Genomic DNA, 16,237 nt, shown 5'->3' with positions numbered 1-16,237 from the left:
ATAATCTCAGGAGAAACCTGTAAAGATATTATTTATAAATATTCTGAGTTTAATCTTTAAAATTTCTACACCAGTATGTATATTGTCATATGAAAATATAATTATTAATTTAATTATAAAATAACAATTGTTTTTTAATTACAAGTTTTTAAATTGATTAAAAGTTTCTAAGATTTTATATAGGAAAGTTTTATACTTTTCAAATCCTATGACATAAAATAAAAAATTTAATATTTGTTAAATATGTATTTTTAGACCATTATACATACATGTATTCAATAAAACTGCTTCAATTTAACAACATCTACAAAATGAAATTAGAAAAAACAAGAATATATTGTAGCTTAAGTTACAAATAGCTATAAAACATATCTGTAACTTAAGTTATGTTTTGAAATAAAGGATATGATATATACATATTTATTTTATAATAAAAATATGTTCCACACGCATGTGCGCGTTTAAAAATAATTTATTACAATTATTATAATTCTAGTCCTGTTACGTGTGCCCATTATATATGTAAATGTATTTATCTTGCATTAATTTAACAAGGTTTTTAAAACAGCTGATAAAAAGTTTAAGATTTTTTTTATTACACAATGCTTTTGTATATTATACAATCAGTAAGTTTAATATTTTTAAACAATATTATCTCAAAAAGTAACAATTTTTATGATATAAAAAGAACCAAACACGCACGCACTCAATCACACATACACACATAACAAACAAAACTTATCTATTCCACATAGTTTCACAATGTTTTAAATAGACTATTAGAATATTATATTAATCATATTACTTACTATCACCATATTATAGTATAATACACAATTTTTTTATCTATATAGTAATTTATATATGTAACATATTGTATTGTAATTAAGTAAACAAAAATTTCATTTACACATAATTAACATAAAAGAAATCCATAATTTATAATACACAGATAATGAAGATTGATGTTTGTATTTTCTACAGAAATATCATGATACTAAGGTGAAAGAATGAAAATACCTTTTTAATGAATATAGAAATACATACATTGTAATATTTCCGACGAGAGCTTAAACTTTGAAATAGGTTCCAATACTTGTGTTATTAATTTTATAGTGGTATTGTTAAATAATTAGTAAAATACCACATAAATGCAGAATAAGAAAAATAGTTATATAGAAAAAAAATCATAAAGAAGTGCCAAAGAAGATAAGTGATGTAAATGTTTTATGCACTATTTGATAATTTATTTATAATCTATTAATTCTATTAATAAATTTATTAGGACAATTATAATACTTTTCAATACATTGTAACCATTATTAATATGCAAGATTGATGCCTTAATGTTTATAGAACTGAAATATACTTTACTGTAATCAGTTCTTTAAAAATAAATGATTATGTTTCATGAATCGTTATGTGTTTGGTAATTCTATATAAAATAATATACAATTAATAATCATTTACATGTAATATTAAATCCCCTTTATGTATAGAAACAATAGTGATTTTAAAAGATGATATTATCAAATTACATTTAACAATTTACAATGCAAGAAAACTAATGTGATTGAGGTAGCATTCTGTAATATCTCGATATCAAAATTGTTCTTAAAATCCAAATCTTAAAAGCAATCTCCAAATATTTTTAACCAAGATTCATATTTCATTATACTATTAATCATTGTATTAATTGATTATAAAAATTGATTTCGAGATACATAAAAAATAAAAATATCAAAATATTAAATATGGATAAGCATCAGCACCATCTTCTTTTTAAATTACTATATTATAAAATATTTTGCTCTTATTTTCAAAACATAAAATATAAAATAAGTCAAAAACGTTTACTTTCATACAAAACTTACAAAATAAACTAATATTTATAGGATACACAGTTGACTAGTATGTTATAAATCCACATTGTTCAAATTAGCTGCAGATCCAGTTGGTAAATCCGGTGGTACAAACTTACCGATAGGTTGTATTGCCTGTCTCTGTTCTGCCAGTTTACGCATTTCTTGTCTAAGTTTACTTAGAATAGCGTGGTTTGGTTGATTGACAGCAGCTTTACCTTGTAACAACGTGATTTCTTGTTCTAGTTGTTTCTTTTCTTTAAAAGATTTTACGCTTCGAGATCCATAAAGTCTTAGTAAGGATCCCCAAGACTGGATATGAGGATGCATAAGCTGCAGGATAGCTTGGGCTGCTCGTTGTTTACCATCTTTCTTATTACGACATACCTAAAATTATTTCAAATATATGTTACAATTAAAAGATACTTTATGAGAGAAATAAAGCGAACTAAAATAAAAAGGACATATTTATAATGTTGCGTATTCTTTTTTAAGAGAAATAAATAAAATATGGGACTATATAAATTTGAATTATAATTTAATAGATTATAATTTTACTTACAACAGTAGCTTCATGTTTGCCGACACGCATTGTAAATTCATTGCGTTGATGTTTTAATGTGTTTACAGAGTAATTAATATGCATATCACCGAGACCATAATTTCGTTGGAGGCAGGTGATTAAAATAGCATGCGGTGACGGTTCAGTTGTCTTTGCGCAAAATTCTGCGACTCGTGGATCGGTGATCGATATTTCATCAAAGAATGATAAATCTGCATCAGAATTTGTCCTTGATGCTTTAATCATTCGACTGTTATTACCAGAAACTGTATCTCCTCCATTATCACCAGAAATTTTATCTCTCATTTGAGGAATTAAAATTTCAAGAGTTTTCCGCGCAGCATTAGCTTTTGCTTGTTTTTTGCTACTACCGAAACCGCTTCCATACTCCATATCATTTATACAAACAACGGCAGAATATGGAGTTGCTGCATTTTCTAAAAATGCAAGAAATAGATTAATTTAATATATACTAGCCGAAGAATTATTTTTTATGCAACTTACCTAATTCTTTAAACTTATAAGTTGGTTGCTTTTTAAGTGCATGTTGTACATATTCATGAAGTATACAAACATAACTTTTGCCTGAGGGATTCATTATCCAATGTTTTGGTGGCCTTTGTCCAGTACTATCATCTCCAACATTACCACTGCTACTTCCTGCTAGTCCAGAACTACTAACTGGAAACGTTATTAGTTTTGTTCCATCAGGTAAGGTAGGACGTTCAAGTTGTTTACGATGTTTTTTATTTTTTGTAAATTTTCTCCTTGCTGACCATGATCTAAATGATAATGGAGCATGTTCATTAAAATTTGTTAACTAGTTTTATTCCATTATATGAGTACTATTGTTTCTTTGATATTATTTAATATATACTTACTGAAATCTCATTACTTTAATAGCTTTAAAGCGAAATAGCGATTGGCAATAATTTCTTAATTGTTTACTATCTAATGAATGAGCCGCTCGATTTTCTTGAATTGTTTCAATTTTTGCACTAGGGAGGCTACACACTTCTGTATTTGGATCACGTTCTTTCTGCTTCTTCCTTTCTTCTTCTTCTTCATGAAGAGCTCTTTTGTATTGAAGACAAGGTATTGCACTAACAGGCACTTCATGTTTTCTCACACTGCCAGGTCCAAGGAAATATGGTTTTGCAAGAGTACAAACTCTACTTTGTTTATGCAAATATAAAGGCATTCCACTATTATGTGTTACCTGTACCCAGCCTTCTGGAAGTACATCAAAGTGATTATGTCCAATTTCTGTAAAAAAAAAAAGTTATATTCTTATATGTTACACTTTACATATAACTTCTTGATAATTTCACAGTAACTATTGCTATAGTTTTTATACAATATTGGTATCTTTTTATATATTAAATATTTAAATACTCACCATCCAAGACAAGTTTCACTTTCTCTTCATATGGTACACTATCCTTCTTGTCTTTTCTTTTGCCTTTAAATTCTTCTGGTAAACCTAATAGTAGCATATAATACTTAACTAAAAAAATACTCTGCAGCTGCATGATCTATATAAGAATTATAAAAGGAAATAACAAGTGATCTTATCTTTCTGTCTTCTTTTTATGATTTTATTTTAAACACATATAAGTTTTCCAATTTAGCCTATTCTTATAAGTTTCTTTCATATTAATATAAGTTATGGTTACTATAAACTATTGTCTCTCTTTCTCTCTTAGTACCTTGTATACTTTACCTTGCAAAACAGCAATAAAATTTATTGCAATATTTATTTTGAATTTAAAATTGTTTTGAAATAGTAACATTACCTTCTTCAAGCATGGCTTCAATTTCTTCATCAGGTACATCAGAATCCATACTTTCATTGGTATCAGAATCCATATCACAGTAGTTCTGATCTGGATGGCGTTCTAAATCATCCAAAACATCAAACTGTCTTAAATCATCTGTAGCTGCAATGCTATCTGTGTTAGATTCCATAATACATTCTTCGGTAGTAGAACCATTGTATGCATTTGTATCATCAACAGATATAGTTTCTTCTTCCATTATATCACTACAATTGCTTCTGTCTGACATTCTACCTTGATTATCAGTATTTATTTCCAACGTGCTTTGTTGATTATCCAAAATTGTTTCATTTGTGTTTTCATTTTGAGAAGCCATATTTGATTTGGGGATTTCTTCAGGAACTTCTTTATCAATCTCCATTATATGTATAACAAGGATCTGCTAAAATACTGTAAGATCTAATTATCAATAACATATCAAATTTCAATTTAGAGGATATTTTATGTCTTATAATTTTTATAGTTGATTAAATATTTAACACATTCATATACTAACAAGCAAATAATTTTTAAGTATCTTTGTAGCAAAATTTGTTACATAAACTTAAACACAAACTCTGTATATAATAACCCGTGGATTAAATAATATCAAGCACGTCGCATGGCCACACCACTTTCACCAATGAGGCCAAAGTCCAATCAATTTGAAACCACTTTAAAAATGGCAACGAAAATTGGACATTTGCATTAGTGTTAGCAGTTTGGGGCCTATTATATATCCATGAGTACATATTGCACAAATAATACATTATATTGTCAGAATATTGTAGAATGTAGTTGACACACTTGCTTGGATCCGAAACTAGACAGGGACAACATTGAAAAATTGAACCTGTTGCTAGTCCGAATAATGCACTAATGATATGAAAATTAGATTTGTTTAAATAATATATCAAATGCTCCTGTTGTAAACTAATATAAATTACATGCAAGTTTAATATTTTTTTATCTATACACACTAGTAAAATGTAATATATTTAAAAAAGTATAAAAATATATCACAAAAAAGTTTTGAATCAATGGAATTGTATATATTACAGTATAATGAAATCCTTCCTTGTTTATCTGAGACATATATAAAATAGACAAACTTTTTTACTATAATAGAATTGCTTCTCAATTTTCTAATTCATGTACATTAAATAATCGTATCTTATTTTTAAAAAGACTTGTTCTATATACACAAATTGAGTGATAGATAAAATAATCATACGGATAATTATATTATTGTAATAGAAAAAATTTACTTTCTGTCTTTTTATATAAGTTGATAGTGAAAGCATACGATTTTCGTGTTTAGCAAGTAATGTAAATCAATATTATAATACATCGTTATTAATTTCATATAGCTTCGTAATAATACCTTTATTTATTATATCACAATATCGTATATTTCCGAAAATTATAAACGTTAATTCACCGACCATTTAACAATGTTAGGTTAGGTACACTTTTTCTTAGATACTCTATGTTTACTGACACTTTTTTAATATTTATGATTTAAAAGAAAAACTGCTGTGTCAGTTTTATTTAGAACACAAATTATTTTTAATTCAGCACTTAGTTATTTAAGATAAATTTATATCCATTTTGTTTGAAATTTCATTTATATCTCATGTAATAATACAATAGGATAGAAACTTTTGTGTTCCAACGCTCTCTTTCGTTATATTGAGAAAGCTATACTCAGCCAATGAATGTATCTCACCCATAGATCACCATTGACTGGCATTGACTATTGATTAAGGACCTAAGACATACCTGTGCTTACCTCGTCGATGGTATCATATTTGATTTTGATTATATGTATTTTTAAATTTATTACTAATTAATCGTCAACATGAAGAAGCAAAAATAAAATTTAAGTAAAGTGAGATTTGAATTTTATATGTGTACAATTTTACTTATTATTATTTCTAGGTATTATAGATAAATAATAATTATCATAAGTATTATTTTATAATAATTATAATTATTATAAGTATTATAAGTATTATAGACGAAAAATATAGGTATTTAAACGAAAATCAAGATTATATTGCATATAATTTTATTTTTTAGAAAAAAGATTCGCCAAAAAGATCGAATACGGTAAAATTCACATAATTTACATTTAAGTCAAAATATTTATAATTGCAAGAGTATATGTGTATATATACATACAATACATACATATACATGACTTAATTGTTTTATTTTATATTTTATATATTCCACTTAAAGCATTGTTTGCAGCAGTATTTACAATATTATATGTACATGATACTTAGATATTCTATATATGTATATAAAGCATCAATAAATATGTATTTAAATTGTTTGTTAAGTATTAAACGAACAATTATATCAGAGAGGAAATTTCCTCTCTGATTATATCTAAATTTTGCTATGAACATAACAGATTGTAACACATATGGATTGCATATAGGTTGTAAAATAACGGTTAATTTAAAAGAAATAAATATTTACTTCTGACATTTTTATAGAATATTTCAATATAGTTTACTATAATAATTATGAGCAGAACTTTTATTACCTTTTATTATAACAAATAAAAACAATTTAGTAGCTTAATTCGTCGCTATAAAACAGAATTACTAACAATATCATAAAATAACAATGATACGTAATATACGTAAACTAAGAAATTAAAAAATGAAATATTTTCTTTCAATAATTAAAACAATACTATAGAATGTCAATAACAAAGTTATTTTCGTTAATGATTCAACATCATGAGGTAGTTACATGGAAATAAATATTTAATATAATATCCCTCTTTTTATTTAATTTTTATCTTATGTAACTTAAGCTTAAATCCAAGTAATTCAGAAAGTACTCCCGAAAGAGCAGATAATAGTACTACTTTTGTAATTGTGTATAAATAGGGATTAGCTGATAAACCAGATATTTTAAATGGACATTCAAGTTCCTGCAAAATATATACTAATTATTTGATTGAATCAGTTGTTTTACAAATGTAATTAACAAGAACATGCGTTTTCATACTACCTTTATCAGATCTGCTGCTAATTTGAGTACATTATTTGCTACCATAAGTTCTTCTTTTTTATGTGGTTTTTGCTCTATTTGTAAATATAAATTGATCTAAAAACAAAACAATATCAAATACTTCAAATTAGAATACAAACATGAATAACATTTTGTATACGTATTAAATATGTTATATACATCGTTTTTAATTTATTTTAATTATTTTATTTTAATTACCTGTTCAGTTATTAATACAGAAAGATTTCTGTATTTTTTATTAATTTTCGTACCCAATGTCATAAAACGTAATATAAATATTCCAAGAGAAAAACTCCAAAACAATGCTTCAACGTTATATCGGGAATGTAAACTCTCAAGATCCTATATCACAAATATTAATATTATACTTATAGAGTGTTTTATGTATATATATATATATTCTCACCGTAACATTTTTATACTCTTCTTTTTACCTTAATTAACTCCAAGCTCACAAATGATAACAATAATAAAGTAACAATGAATACTGCTGATACTATTACATCTACAGAACGTTGCGGTCCTCTTCTCTATAACATATAATACATTGGAAATGAATTATTATTGCTTAAAAGATTGAAATATTACAAATATATTAAGAATATGCTTAGAACTAAATACATACATTCATATATATATATATACACGAATGTATGTGTTTAGTATGTGTTTATATATATATATTTTTATTTTACCTTCAAATAAGATCTGACACTTAACCACAATTTTATATTGCGTACTTTATTTAATCGAAAATGTGGTAAATCAGATTTTCTGGCACGTCTTGACGATGTTAAATGTGAAAATAATTTTGCATATAAAAGTCTTTGTTTATAAGTACGTTCTGCAACTGCTAATAAAAAGAATAATAAAGAGGATAATATAAGTCTTTCAAATGCTGATATAAGCACTACTATACGTTCCCTGAAATTAATAATAACATTCATTAATTTTTTCCTACAGATATTTTTCCAACAATACTACATTTTATTACATGTAAGATAGTTTTTATTTCATTAAGATATTTATTATGTAATGATTTATATCGTATACTTACCAGAGAGTTGTCCCAAAAGTCAAATCTATAATTTTAGCTAAAATATCACTATATGTTTCTAAATTAACATAAGTCAAGTCATTTGGTATTAAGGAACTCGTTACATTGCTACTGTTGTCCATCCCAACATGATCACTCAATCGTTTAATAGATGGTATTAAAGCTAATACCACACTAAGCATTAAGCCTCCATAAAAGTAATTCATATTCTCAGGCATTGATTCTACTCTAGCAATAATAGCCGAGCTGATATCCAGCACCGATAATTCAGCCTTTTTTATATCACGTCGTGTCCATATAGTACAGGAAACTAAAATATAGCAAAATTTTAATAGATTATAATAGAAAATACATTTAAAATTATAATTAAATACTAAATTTTATCTATATTATTATAATTTAATTTATGTTACCACGATCGTATGAAGCACAATTAGAAATAAGCATTATGGAGGGTGGTAATTCAAATTCCCAAGAAAAAGGGTGTTCAACAAATTCCCCATAATTTTTGTTTGTTTCATTATGGAGATCAGATTCTTCAAGTTCTGAGCTGTAAAAAAATTTAAATTTAAAAAACCAATTTAGTATAAAGATATAAATGGTAAGATGACCTCTTTTACTGAATATCAGTCTAATTAATTTAAACCTAATTAAATAAAATTTCAGATTCTAAAAAATTGTTCACCTATAGCTACATTCATCACTATTTGTTGTTACTCCCATCCATTCTGTAGCAGATGTTGTAGCTTCTGTTAAATGATTTGTAACTGTTTCTTCACATTCTCCTTCTTCTTCACTTTCGCATTGTTGTCGTCCTTCCCTTGATCCTATTCCCATTAGACATTGATCTTTATCCTTTAAATAATAACTTAAAATTTTAATATGTTTATATTTAAGTAACTCACATAATTATCTAATATAATGAAATACATTACAGAAAAATTAACAATATGAAAAATAAACTATGGAAGTTAAAAACAAGATTAGGATATTTACCATCTTGTTAGAAGTTTCTGCTTCGCTATTTGAGGAATTTTCCTGTGACTTTAATAATTCAGGTGCTGCATGGAAAGTGGAAGACAATCATTTTAGCTAATAAAGATATTAGATAAGTTGCTAGAGAGATTTAATAAATAAATATATGTCTAAAATATGAAAATATATTATTTTAAACTGATACTAGCACTTTGTATTATGTATTGCATAATGTTACTATATGAAATGTTTAAATAAAATTTGTCAAAAATCAAACCTGAAAATTTTGACTGCAAAACTTGTTGACTAGTAGAATCTTCTAACCATAGAATGCGTTCCTCATTATTTTTAAGTAATTCCCGTTTATGTTTAAATTTCTCTGGTACTCGTGCAGCACTTTTATCATTATCACTGGACACATTTCCATTTAAGCTTTCAAATCCATCATCATCCTGATGTATATTTTTTATATTTGGATCTGGAACTTCATCTATAACAAAAAGAAGTATACTTTGCATTTAAACAAAAGCATGTAACTAACAATAAGACAGAAAGTTTTAGTACAGTATATAATGTATTAACTTGATTGAGTATGACTAGCTGAAGCCTCATTTATGGGTAAGGGATGGTTCACAGCCGCATTCATTGGCTCATTATCACAAGATGCTTGAGCTGTCAGAAATTCCTATAAAAGTGAACTACTATGCATAAAGTTTTTTAAAAACCTGTTTTTATGTATTTCAAATAATAAATTATAATTACCTGTGACCGACTAACAGTCAAAGAATTTTCAATTACAACCTTTTTAGCAAATCGCACAGATGTTAATACTTCATCACTTACTGTGCTAGCTTTTTCAGATGCTGTATCTTGAGATGATTTAGAATCTTTATGCAAACCTACAGGATATAGTAAATATAAACTAAAATATAAATCCACATACATGATAATTATATAAAATAATTCTATGATATATGTAATAAGAAACTTACGCAGGTTTTGTCTTGTCCTGGATTTACCCATTCGACATCTAGTGTGTCTTAAACGTCTAACTATTTTTTGCTTATTTTGTCCATCGCCTATTGTTGGTCCTGAATGAGTTGACACAATATGGGAATGAACAACGCATAATGTCAACATCATAATAGCAGGTATTAATACCTCTGAAGTTGATATAATCTGTAAATGTATATCTTATACATATATCTATAAATACATACATATATGCATGTATGTATATTTGTAATACTAATAAATAATTCATACATCACTTTCATTGTCCTTTGCCATTTGACAGAAATATATACCCATATTGATCAGTTGCAAACTATACAATAATAAAAATAAAGTAAAAATTGTTAAACTAGTTTGCTGTATCCACCATTTTCTATATAAAGGAAGAAGCAATAAACGCTGAAGTGCCAAGCAAGCTACAGTTGACAATCCATGTTTTGGCTTGGCTTTTGGGAAAGAAGAACCTACATGCATTAATATTATATAAATAGAATATTAATTGATTATAAATATATATAAATATAAATATCGTAATATTGAATAGCTTAACAGTTAAATTTTGATTATAATTTCTTAGTTTATTATTACCTCTTACAAGATCTACATCAATAAGTTCCGTTTTTAGTTTTGCAGTTCTCATTGGGACATGTGTAAATCCTTCAAGAATATGTTGTTCCACGGTTTTTTCCCATTGTTGCTTATCATAAGTGCCAATTTTCTTCTGATACCTAAACCGTGAATTATTTTAAATGTACAATCAGCCATATAACCTTGACCGAAATGTGATGAAAACATAAATTTCTTACCAATAAACAAGCTCGTTTAATTTCATTTTTGTCGATTGCTATCGTAATCGTACAGAATGACTGTTAATTTTTAATCTTAACCAATAATCGACAATATTTGAGCGAACGGAAGATGATTTTCCGTATAGTTTTGTTAGTATGTTTAAAGAAAATGTTGCTCCCATAATATATAACAAGCGTTATTTACAAATAATATTTTCAGTTAGGATATACCGACAGATGAGACATATAAAATACGAATATTCACAAAACATTCAATAATTTTACGCCATTATCTAGAAACAAAATGTTCTAGATTCCTAGCAATAATTGTGACAATTAATAAGAAGATTATTTTCAATTAATTCTAATTTATAAATGTATACTAATAAAGTATACGAAATGTATACGAAAAAATAATTATGCATGTAATATTTTTTATCTGTTCGCTGTTGAAACTGTCACGCATTTATAATATTTCGTTTTAAACAGCGTTGCGAAATACAATATAGTTACCAATCTTATAATAATATACATAAAACAGTAACTTCTTTTGATTATCAAACATAATGATTATGTTGTTTAAATTAATTTTGTAGATATTTTTTTAAAACTAATTCATCTGAATTTGTGATTCATATTATATCTTCAAAATTTGGATAGCAAAAATAAATATCTCTATCTTCATTTTATTATTAAACTTAAATATCCCTATTTTATTATCACTCACTCATAATAGCCTTTTTAAACTACAATAAAAATTTAATTGTGAAAGATTTGAATATTTTACTAAATACTTAATTTTATCAATTTTATAATATACTTACATGTATAGAAATAAAAGCTAATATGCATGAGTGTATATTAATAAAGTATGCTACTGTAATGAAAACTACATAGAATGTAAAATAATTCACAAATTCTTTAATCTGTTTATTTATGCGTATTTGGATGTTTCATAAATATTTATTACATAATATTTAAATATATAAATATTATGTATCCTCCCCCCACCCCTTAATGAGTTTAGGCAACATACTTCATACTATAAAACAAGCTAGAAATTACTTAAGAACAAGTCATTTATCATATATTATATTAGAAAAAAGCCGGTTTCTAATAATTTTTAATATCTTCGTTAAGTAATGCCACGTTTAAAAAGATCGTTTTATTTTAATGCATTTACATATACTGTGATTAATAAAATTTCAATTAATAAAGAGATATAAACATTCGCGAATTGATTATCAAGATGCATCTTTTTGATACATGGTTATGTTTTGGTTTTTTATCTTTGGTAAATGGGCTACGTGAATACGAGAAAAAAGATTTGATTACTCTAAGGGAAGAAGTACGATCTATGTTTGATCATGCTTATTCGAGCTATTTAACATACGCTTATCCCTATGACGAACTACGATCGTTGAGTTGTGATGGATTTGATACATGGGGCAGTTTTTCATTAACACTTATCGATGCTTTGGATACCCTCGCTGTAATGGGTAATTTTTCTGAATTTCGACGTGTAGCAGAAATTATAAGTGCTAGAGCAGATTTTGAGGCTAATATCAATGTATCCGTATTTGAAACTAATATAAGAGTAGTGGGGGGATTACTTAGTGCTCATCTTTTATCACGTAAAGCAGGCATTAATTTAGAGCCAGGATGGCCTTGTAATGGTCCATTATTACGCCTTGCAGAAGATATGGCAAAACGTTTAATTGCAGCCTTTGACACTCCAACAGGAATGCCGTACGGCACTGTTAATTTGAAATATGGAGTACCTGAAGGTGAAACAAGTATCACATGCACTGCTGGGATCGGAACATTTCTATTAGAATTTGGAACTTTGTCTAGATTAACTGGAGATCCATTGTATGAAGAAGTAGCTATGAATGCTATTAAAGCATTACACTATTATAAATCAAATATTGGATTAGTGGGTAATCATATAGACGTACTAACAGGTCATTGGACAGCTCAGGATTCTGGAATTGGTGCAGGTGTTGACTCTTATTTTGAATATTTAGCAAAAGGCACTTTATTATTTCAAGATCCACTACTAGCAACAATTTTTCATGAGCACAAAGCTGCTATTGAAAAATATATTCGACGAGAGGATTGGCATTTATGGGTTTCTATGACAAAAGGTCAAGTAACTTTGCCAGTGTTTCAGTCTTTGGATGCTTATTGGCCCGGAGTATTGAGTTTATTTGGTGAAATTGGAGATGCAATGAAATCATTGCACAATTATCATCGAGTTTGGAAACAATTTGGATTCACACCAGAATTTTATAACATACCACAAGCAGAAGCAGGTACTAACAGGGAAGGTTACCCGTTAAGACCAGAACTCATAGAATCAGTTATGTACTTATATAGAGCTACAGGAGATCCTTACCTCATACAGGTAGGAATAGATATATTAAGAAGTTTGCAGCATAGTGCTAAAACTACGTGTGGCTATGCAACTATCAATGATGTTAGGGACCACCGAAAGGCTGATAGAATGGAGTCTTTTTTCTTGGCAGAAACAACTAAATATCTTTATCTCCTTTTTGATCCTGATAATTTTATTCATAATTCTGGTCAGAAAGGAGAAATTATAGAAACACAATGGGGTCAATGTATTGTAGATGCAGGAGGATATATTTTTAATACAGAAGCACATCCCATAGATCCTGGAGCATTGTACTGTTGTCATAGAAGTCAGAATTTATTTTCAGACCAAAAAGCGACGTTACGGAAATTCATTCCTGTAAATGATGTGAAAGAAAAGGAAAATATACAGCATGCTTTGTATCCAAAAGATATAAAAGATACAAACGATGATAAACCAATTGAAATTGTAAAATTATCTGAAATGAGGCACACTTCTGTAAATAATGTAGAGAATGATAATAACAAAAATTTAATTAATCCTTTGCCACTTATAAATGGCAAAGTAGATGAAGTGATAGCATTAGAAGAAGAAAGTAAAATAAACACAAACAATCCTGAAGATTTGTCTGAAAGTCTTTGTCAGGAAGAACCTGAATCTTTGGAAGTACAAGTTGCTGCACCTCCTTCAGGAATTTATAAAGCTGATGACAGTGAAAATATTGATACTTATGAAACCTATACTACTTCTGATGGGCATTATCCTACTTCTGCTACGAAAAATAACACAGAATCTTTTATCAAACAAAACAATATAAAATCGAGATTTGAACCACAAATATTGCTTGAGAACATTCGAAAAAAGAATTTATATCCAACAAATAATTCTGCAAAAATAAATTATCAGCTTTTATCTTGCCAATCTCAATCATTCCTACAACGTATATCAATTATAGGAGAATTTTTTTAATTTTATATATCAATTGTATATACAAGTGTATATGTGTATATTTTCTGTTAATCTTTTGTCTTAAATATAAATATATTTAAATGATTTTTAACAACCATTAAGTTGTAACATATCATTTACAAATACATGTTTAAGCGAAATATAAGTTGTAAATTAAACTAACAATTAACAATATCAAATTCTTAGTTATTATAGATCGTAAGAAGCAGTTTGAAAAAGGAAAGAATTTTCGATTCTTATATTTTCGTATTTTCAATCAATGGCATAAGTTAATTAAGTTTGGAATAAAAATTTTATTGTATATCGTAACAGTGACCTCGAACTTTCATGCATTCTGATGAGTAAAGCTAACCTACACAAAACAAATCCTTACATATCTATTCAGTAGATAACAATATTATATATGCTCGTTAGTATACTATATTTATAAGACATAATAGCTTGGTATATGTTTAAATAAAAGAGAGAAGCAAAGTAAACAAATTGTAATAATTGAAACATATTTTACAAAGTAACACAATTGTAATAATTATTTATCTATGATCAAAGAGGAAATTTCCTCTCTGCTATAATTTATAGTATATAAACAACTTATCAACTATACAAATATAAAATTAATTTCATGTGTGCAGGCTCTGTATAAATATAAATTTTATGTTAAATCATAAATTAAATTAAAGGTAAATATATATTTCACGGATAAATGTTTTGAATTTAAAGATTGTAAATTCTAAGCATTATAATTATTAAAATTTGCTATGTTAAATAGCGAAATATCATCCGGTATATCAATCGCTAAATGGGGAGTTCCAATAACGTGCAAGGTTAGTGCACTTCTCATTTAGCCGTTGCTACTACAATTAAAATTCCCCGATATAAAAGCAGAGCGGAAGTGCTGCGCCACGCAGGCAATATTAGAAGTTGATCCATGCTAGTATATATAAAATCCTATGATGTTAGAGATCTACTCTGTTTAGTTACACATTAGTATAGACAAGAACCTATTTAGTTCCACGATACATGAACCTATTTAATTGTACGGTTCTACGAGAAAGTTCATATCTACTTTCCTATCCGAAATAGATAAGTATGAGAATAACAAAATCGCGCAAAAATTAAACTAATTGTAAGTTGCATAAGAAAGAGAAATTAGTTGTTTACTATATTTCTTTAGAGAAAAAAGAGAGTATTCCCTTTCAAACGATAATGGATGAGTGAAATGATGCAATAGAAAAGTAAATAGAAAAGTGGGTATGAACTTTTTTGTAGAATCATACAATTAAACAGGTTCTTGTAGTATAGAACTATGATCAACCAAACAGGGCAGATCACTAAAGTCATAGGTTCTTGTATAGCTAGTGTAGACCACCTTCAGGATTTGGCCGCATGATGCAGCACCTGTACTGTGAAATAATAAGAACTATAAGTATGAGAACGTCATTTCCTCTCTGATAAAAATTTGTAAAAGTCCCTACGAGGATTCAGGGGAAACCCATATCCCCTCTTTCCCAATTGCATGAGCATATATAAAGCATTGAACCTGCTTGAAGACACAATTAATCTACCAAAGCACAAGAGCGTCTTTAAGAAATTTCACTCGTAATTATAAACTACGCAATTCTAAGGTAAGTGAAGTGCATTTTTTTTATATTAAACCATTTCAATAATTTATTTATATATTTTTTCTTATTCTTTTCTTTCTCTTCTCGTATGTTGTTAGAATTTTTCTTAGGAATATAAAATAAATTATTTAGATTAGTAA

At 27.4% G+C, this 16,237-nt stretch overlaps 3 protein-coding genes across 7 annotated transcripts; 1 reads left to right on the top strand and 2 right to left on the bottom strand.

Moving 5' to 3' along the window:
• Positions 1–1,774: 1,774 nt before the first annotated feature.
• Positions 1,775–5,947, bottom strand: LOC126925005 (microprocessor complex subunit DGCR8). 4 transcript variants are annotated; one of them, XM_050740083.1, is made up of 7 exons: positions 4,759–5,947; positions 4,221–4,652; positions 3,824–3,907; positions 3,306–3,690; positions 2,929–3,206; positions 2,425–2,861; positions 1,775–2,249 (listed from the first exon to the last, which is right to left on the bottom strand). In XM_050740083.1, exons 2-7 carry the CDS (start codon positions 4,621–4,623, stop codon positions 1,917–1,919), a joined length of 1,920 nt encoding a protein of 639 aa, XP_050596040.1. In that variant the 5' UTR covers positions 4,624–4,652; positions 4,759–5,947; the 3' UTR covers positions 1,775–1,916. The 4 variants fall into 4 exon arrangements, with proteins under 4 accessions (XP_050596040.1, XP_050596038.1, XP_050596039.1 ...); XM_050740081.1 differs by having other exon boundaries at positions 5,626–5,947; XM_050740082.1 differs by lacking the exon at positions 4,759–5,947 and having other exon boundaries at positions 4,221–4,752.
• A 348-nt stretch (positions 5,948–6,295) lies between these two features.
• On the bottom strand, positions 6,296–11,625 carry LOC126925002 (protein phtf). 2 transcript variants are annotated; one of them, XM_050740075.1, is made up of 16 exons: positions 11,148–11,618; positions 10,930–11,069; positions 10,594–10,805; positions 10,320–10,506; positions 10,090–10,226; positions 9,910–10,012; positions 9,605–9,817; positions 9,349–9,413; positions 9,038–9,207; positions 8,766–8,902; positions 8,353–8,662; positions 7,991–8,219; positions 7,730–7,825; positions 7,494–7,637; positions 7,275–7,370; positions 6,296–7,194 (listed from the first exon to the last, which is right to left on the bottom strand). In XM_050740075.1, exons 1-16 carry the CDS (start codon positions 11,171–11,173, stop codon positions 7,045–7,047), a joined length of 2,415 nt encoding a protein of 804 aa, XP_050596032.1. In that variant the 5' UTR covers positions 11,174–11,618; the 3' UTR covers positions 6,296–7,044. The 2 variants fall into 2 exon arrangements, with proteins under 2 accessions (XP_050596032.1, XP_050596033.1); XM_050740076.1 differs by lacking the exons at positions 6,296–7,194; positions 7,275–7,370 and having other exon boundaries at positions 7,563–7,637; positions 7,702–7,825; positions 11,148–11,625.
• Positions 11,626–12,161: 536 nt separating this feature from the next.
• On the top strand, positions 12,162–14,572 carry LOC126925004 (ER degradation-enhancing alpha-mannosidase-like protein 2). Its single transcript, XM_050740080.1, has one exon. The coding sequence runs from the start codon at positions 12,379–12,381 to the stop codon at positions 14,473–14,475; it is 2,097 nt and encodes a 698-aa protein (XP_050596037.1). The 5' UTR covers positions 12,162–12,378; the 3' UTR covers positions 14,476–14,572.
• The last annotated feature ends 1,665 nt before the right edge of the window (positions 14,573–16,237 follow it).

The sequence above is a fragment of the Bombus affinis genome, chromosome 15, assembly GCF_024516045.1.
Source record: "Bombus affinis isolate iyBomAffi1 chromosome 15, iyBomAffi1.2, whole genome shotgun sequence".
NCBI classification, from domain to species: Eukaryota; Metazoa; Arthropoda; class Insecta; order Hymenoptera; family Apidae; genus Bombus; species Bombus affinis.
This window is presented reverse-complemented; position numbering and strand designations above follow the sequence as displayed.

Bases quoted from the DNA above. Each gene is read 5' to 3' on its own strand.
- LOC126925005 (XM_050740083.1), bottom strand. From the start codon at position 4,623: ATGGAGATTGATAAAGAAGTTCCTGAAGAAATCCCCAAATCAAATATG. The intron at 3,207-3,305 runs GTAAGTATATAT...ATTATCATTTAG, and splicing joins ATTAAAGTAATGAGATTTCA to ATCATGGTCAGCAAGGAGAA. The intron at 2,250-2,424 runs GTAAGTAAAATT...AAATAATTTTAG, and splicing joins GCAAACATGAAGCTACTGTT to GTATGTCGTAATAAGAAAGA.
- LOC126925002 (XM_050740075.1), bottom strand. From the start codon at position 11,173: ATGAAATTAAACGAGCTTGTTTATTG. The intron at 8,220-8,352 runs GTAAGTATACGA...TATTAATTTCAG, and splicing joins ACTTTTGGGACAACTCTCTG to GGAACGTATAGTAGTGCTTA. The intron at 7,195-7,274 runs GTAGTATGAAAA...TATATTTTGCAG, and splicing joins TAGCAGCAGATCTGATAAAG to GAACTTGAATGTCCATTTAA.
- LOC126925004 (XM_050740080.1), top strand. From the start codon at position 12,379: ATGCATCTTTTTGATACATGGTTATGTTTTGGTTTTTTATCTTTGGTA.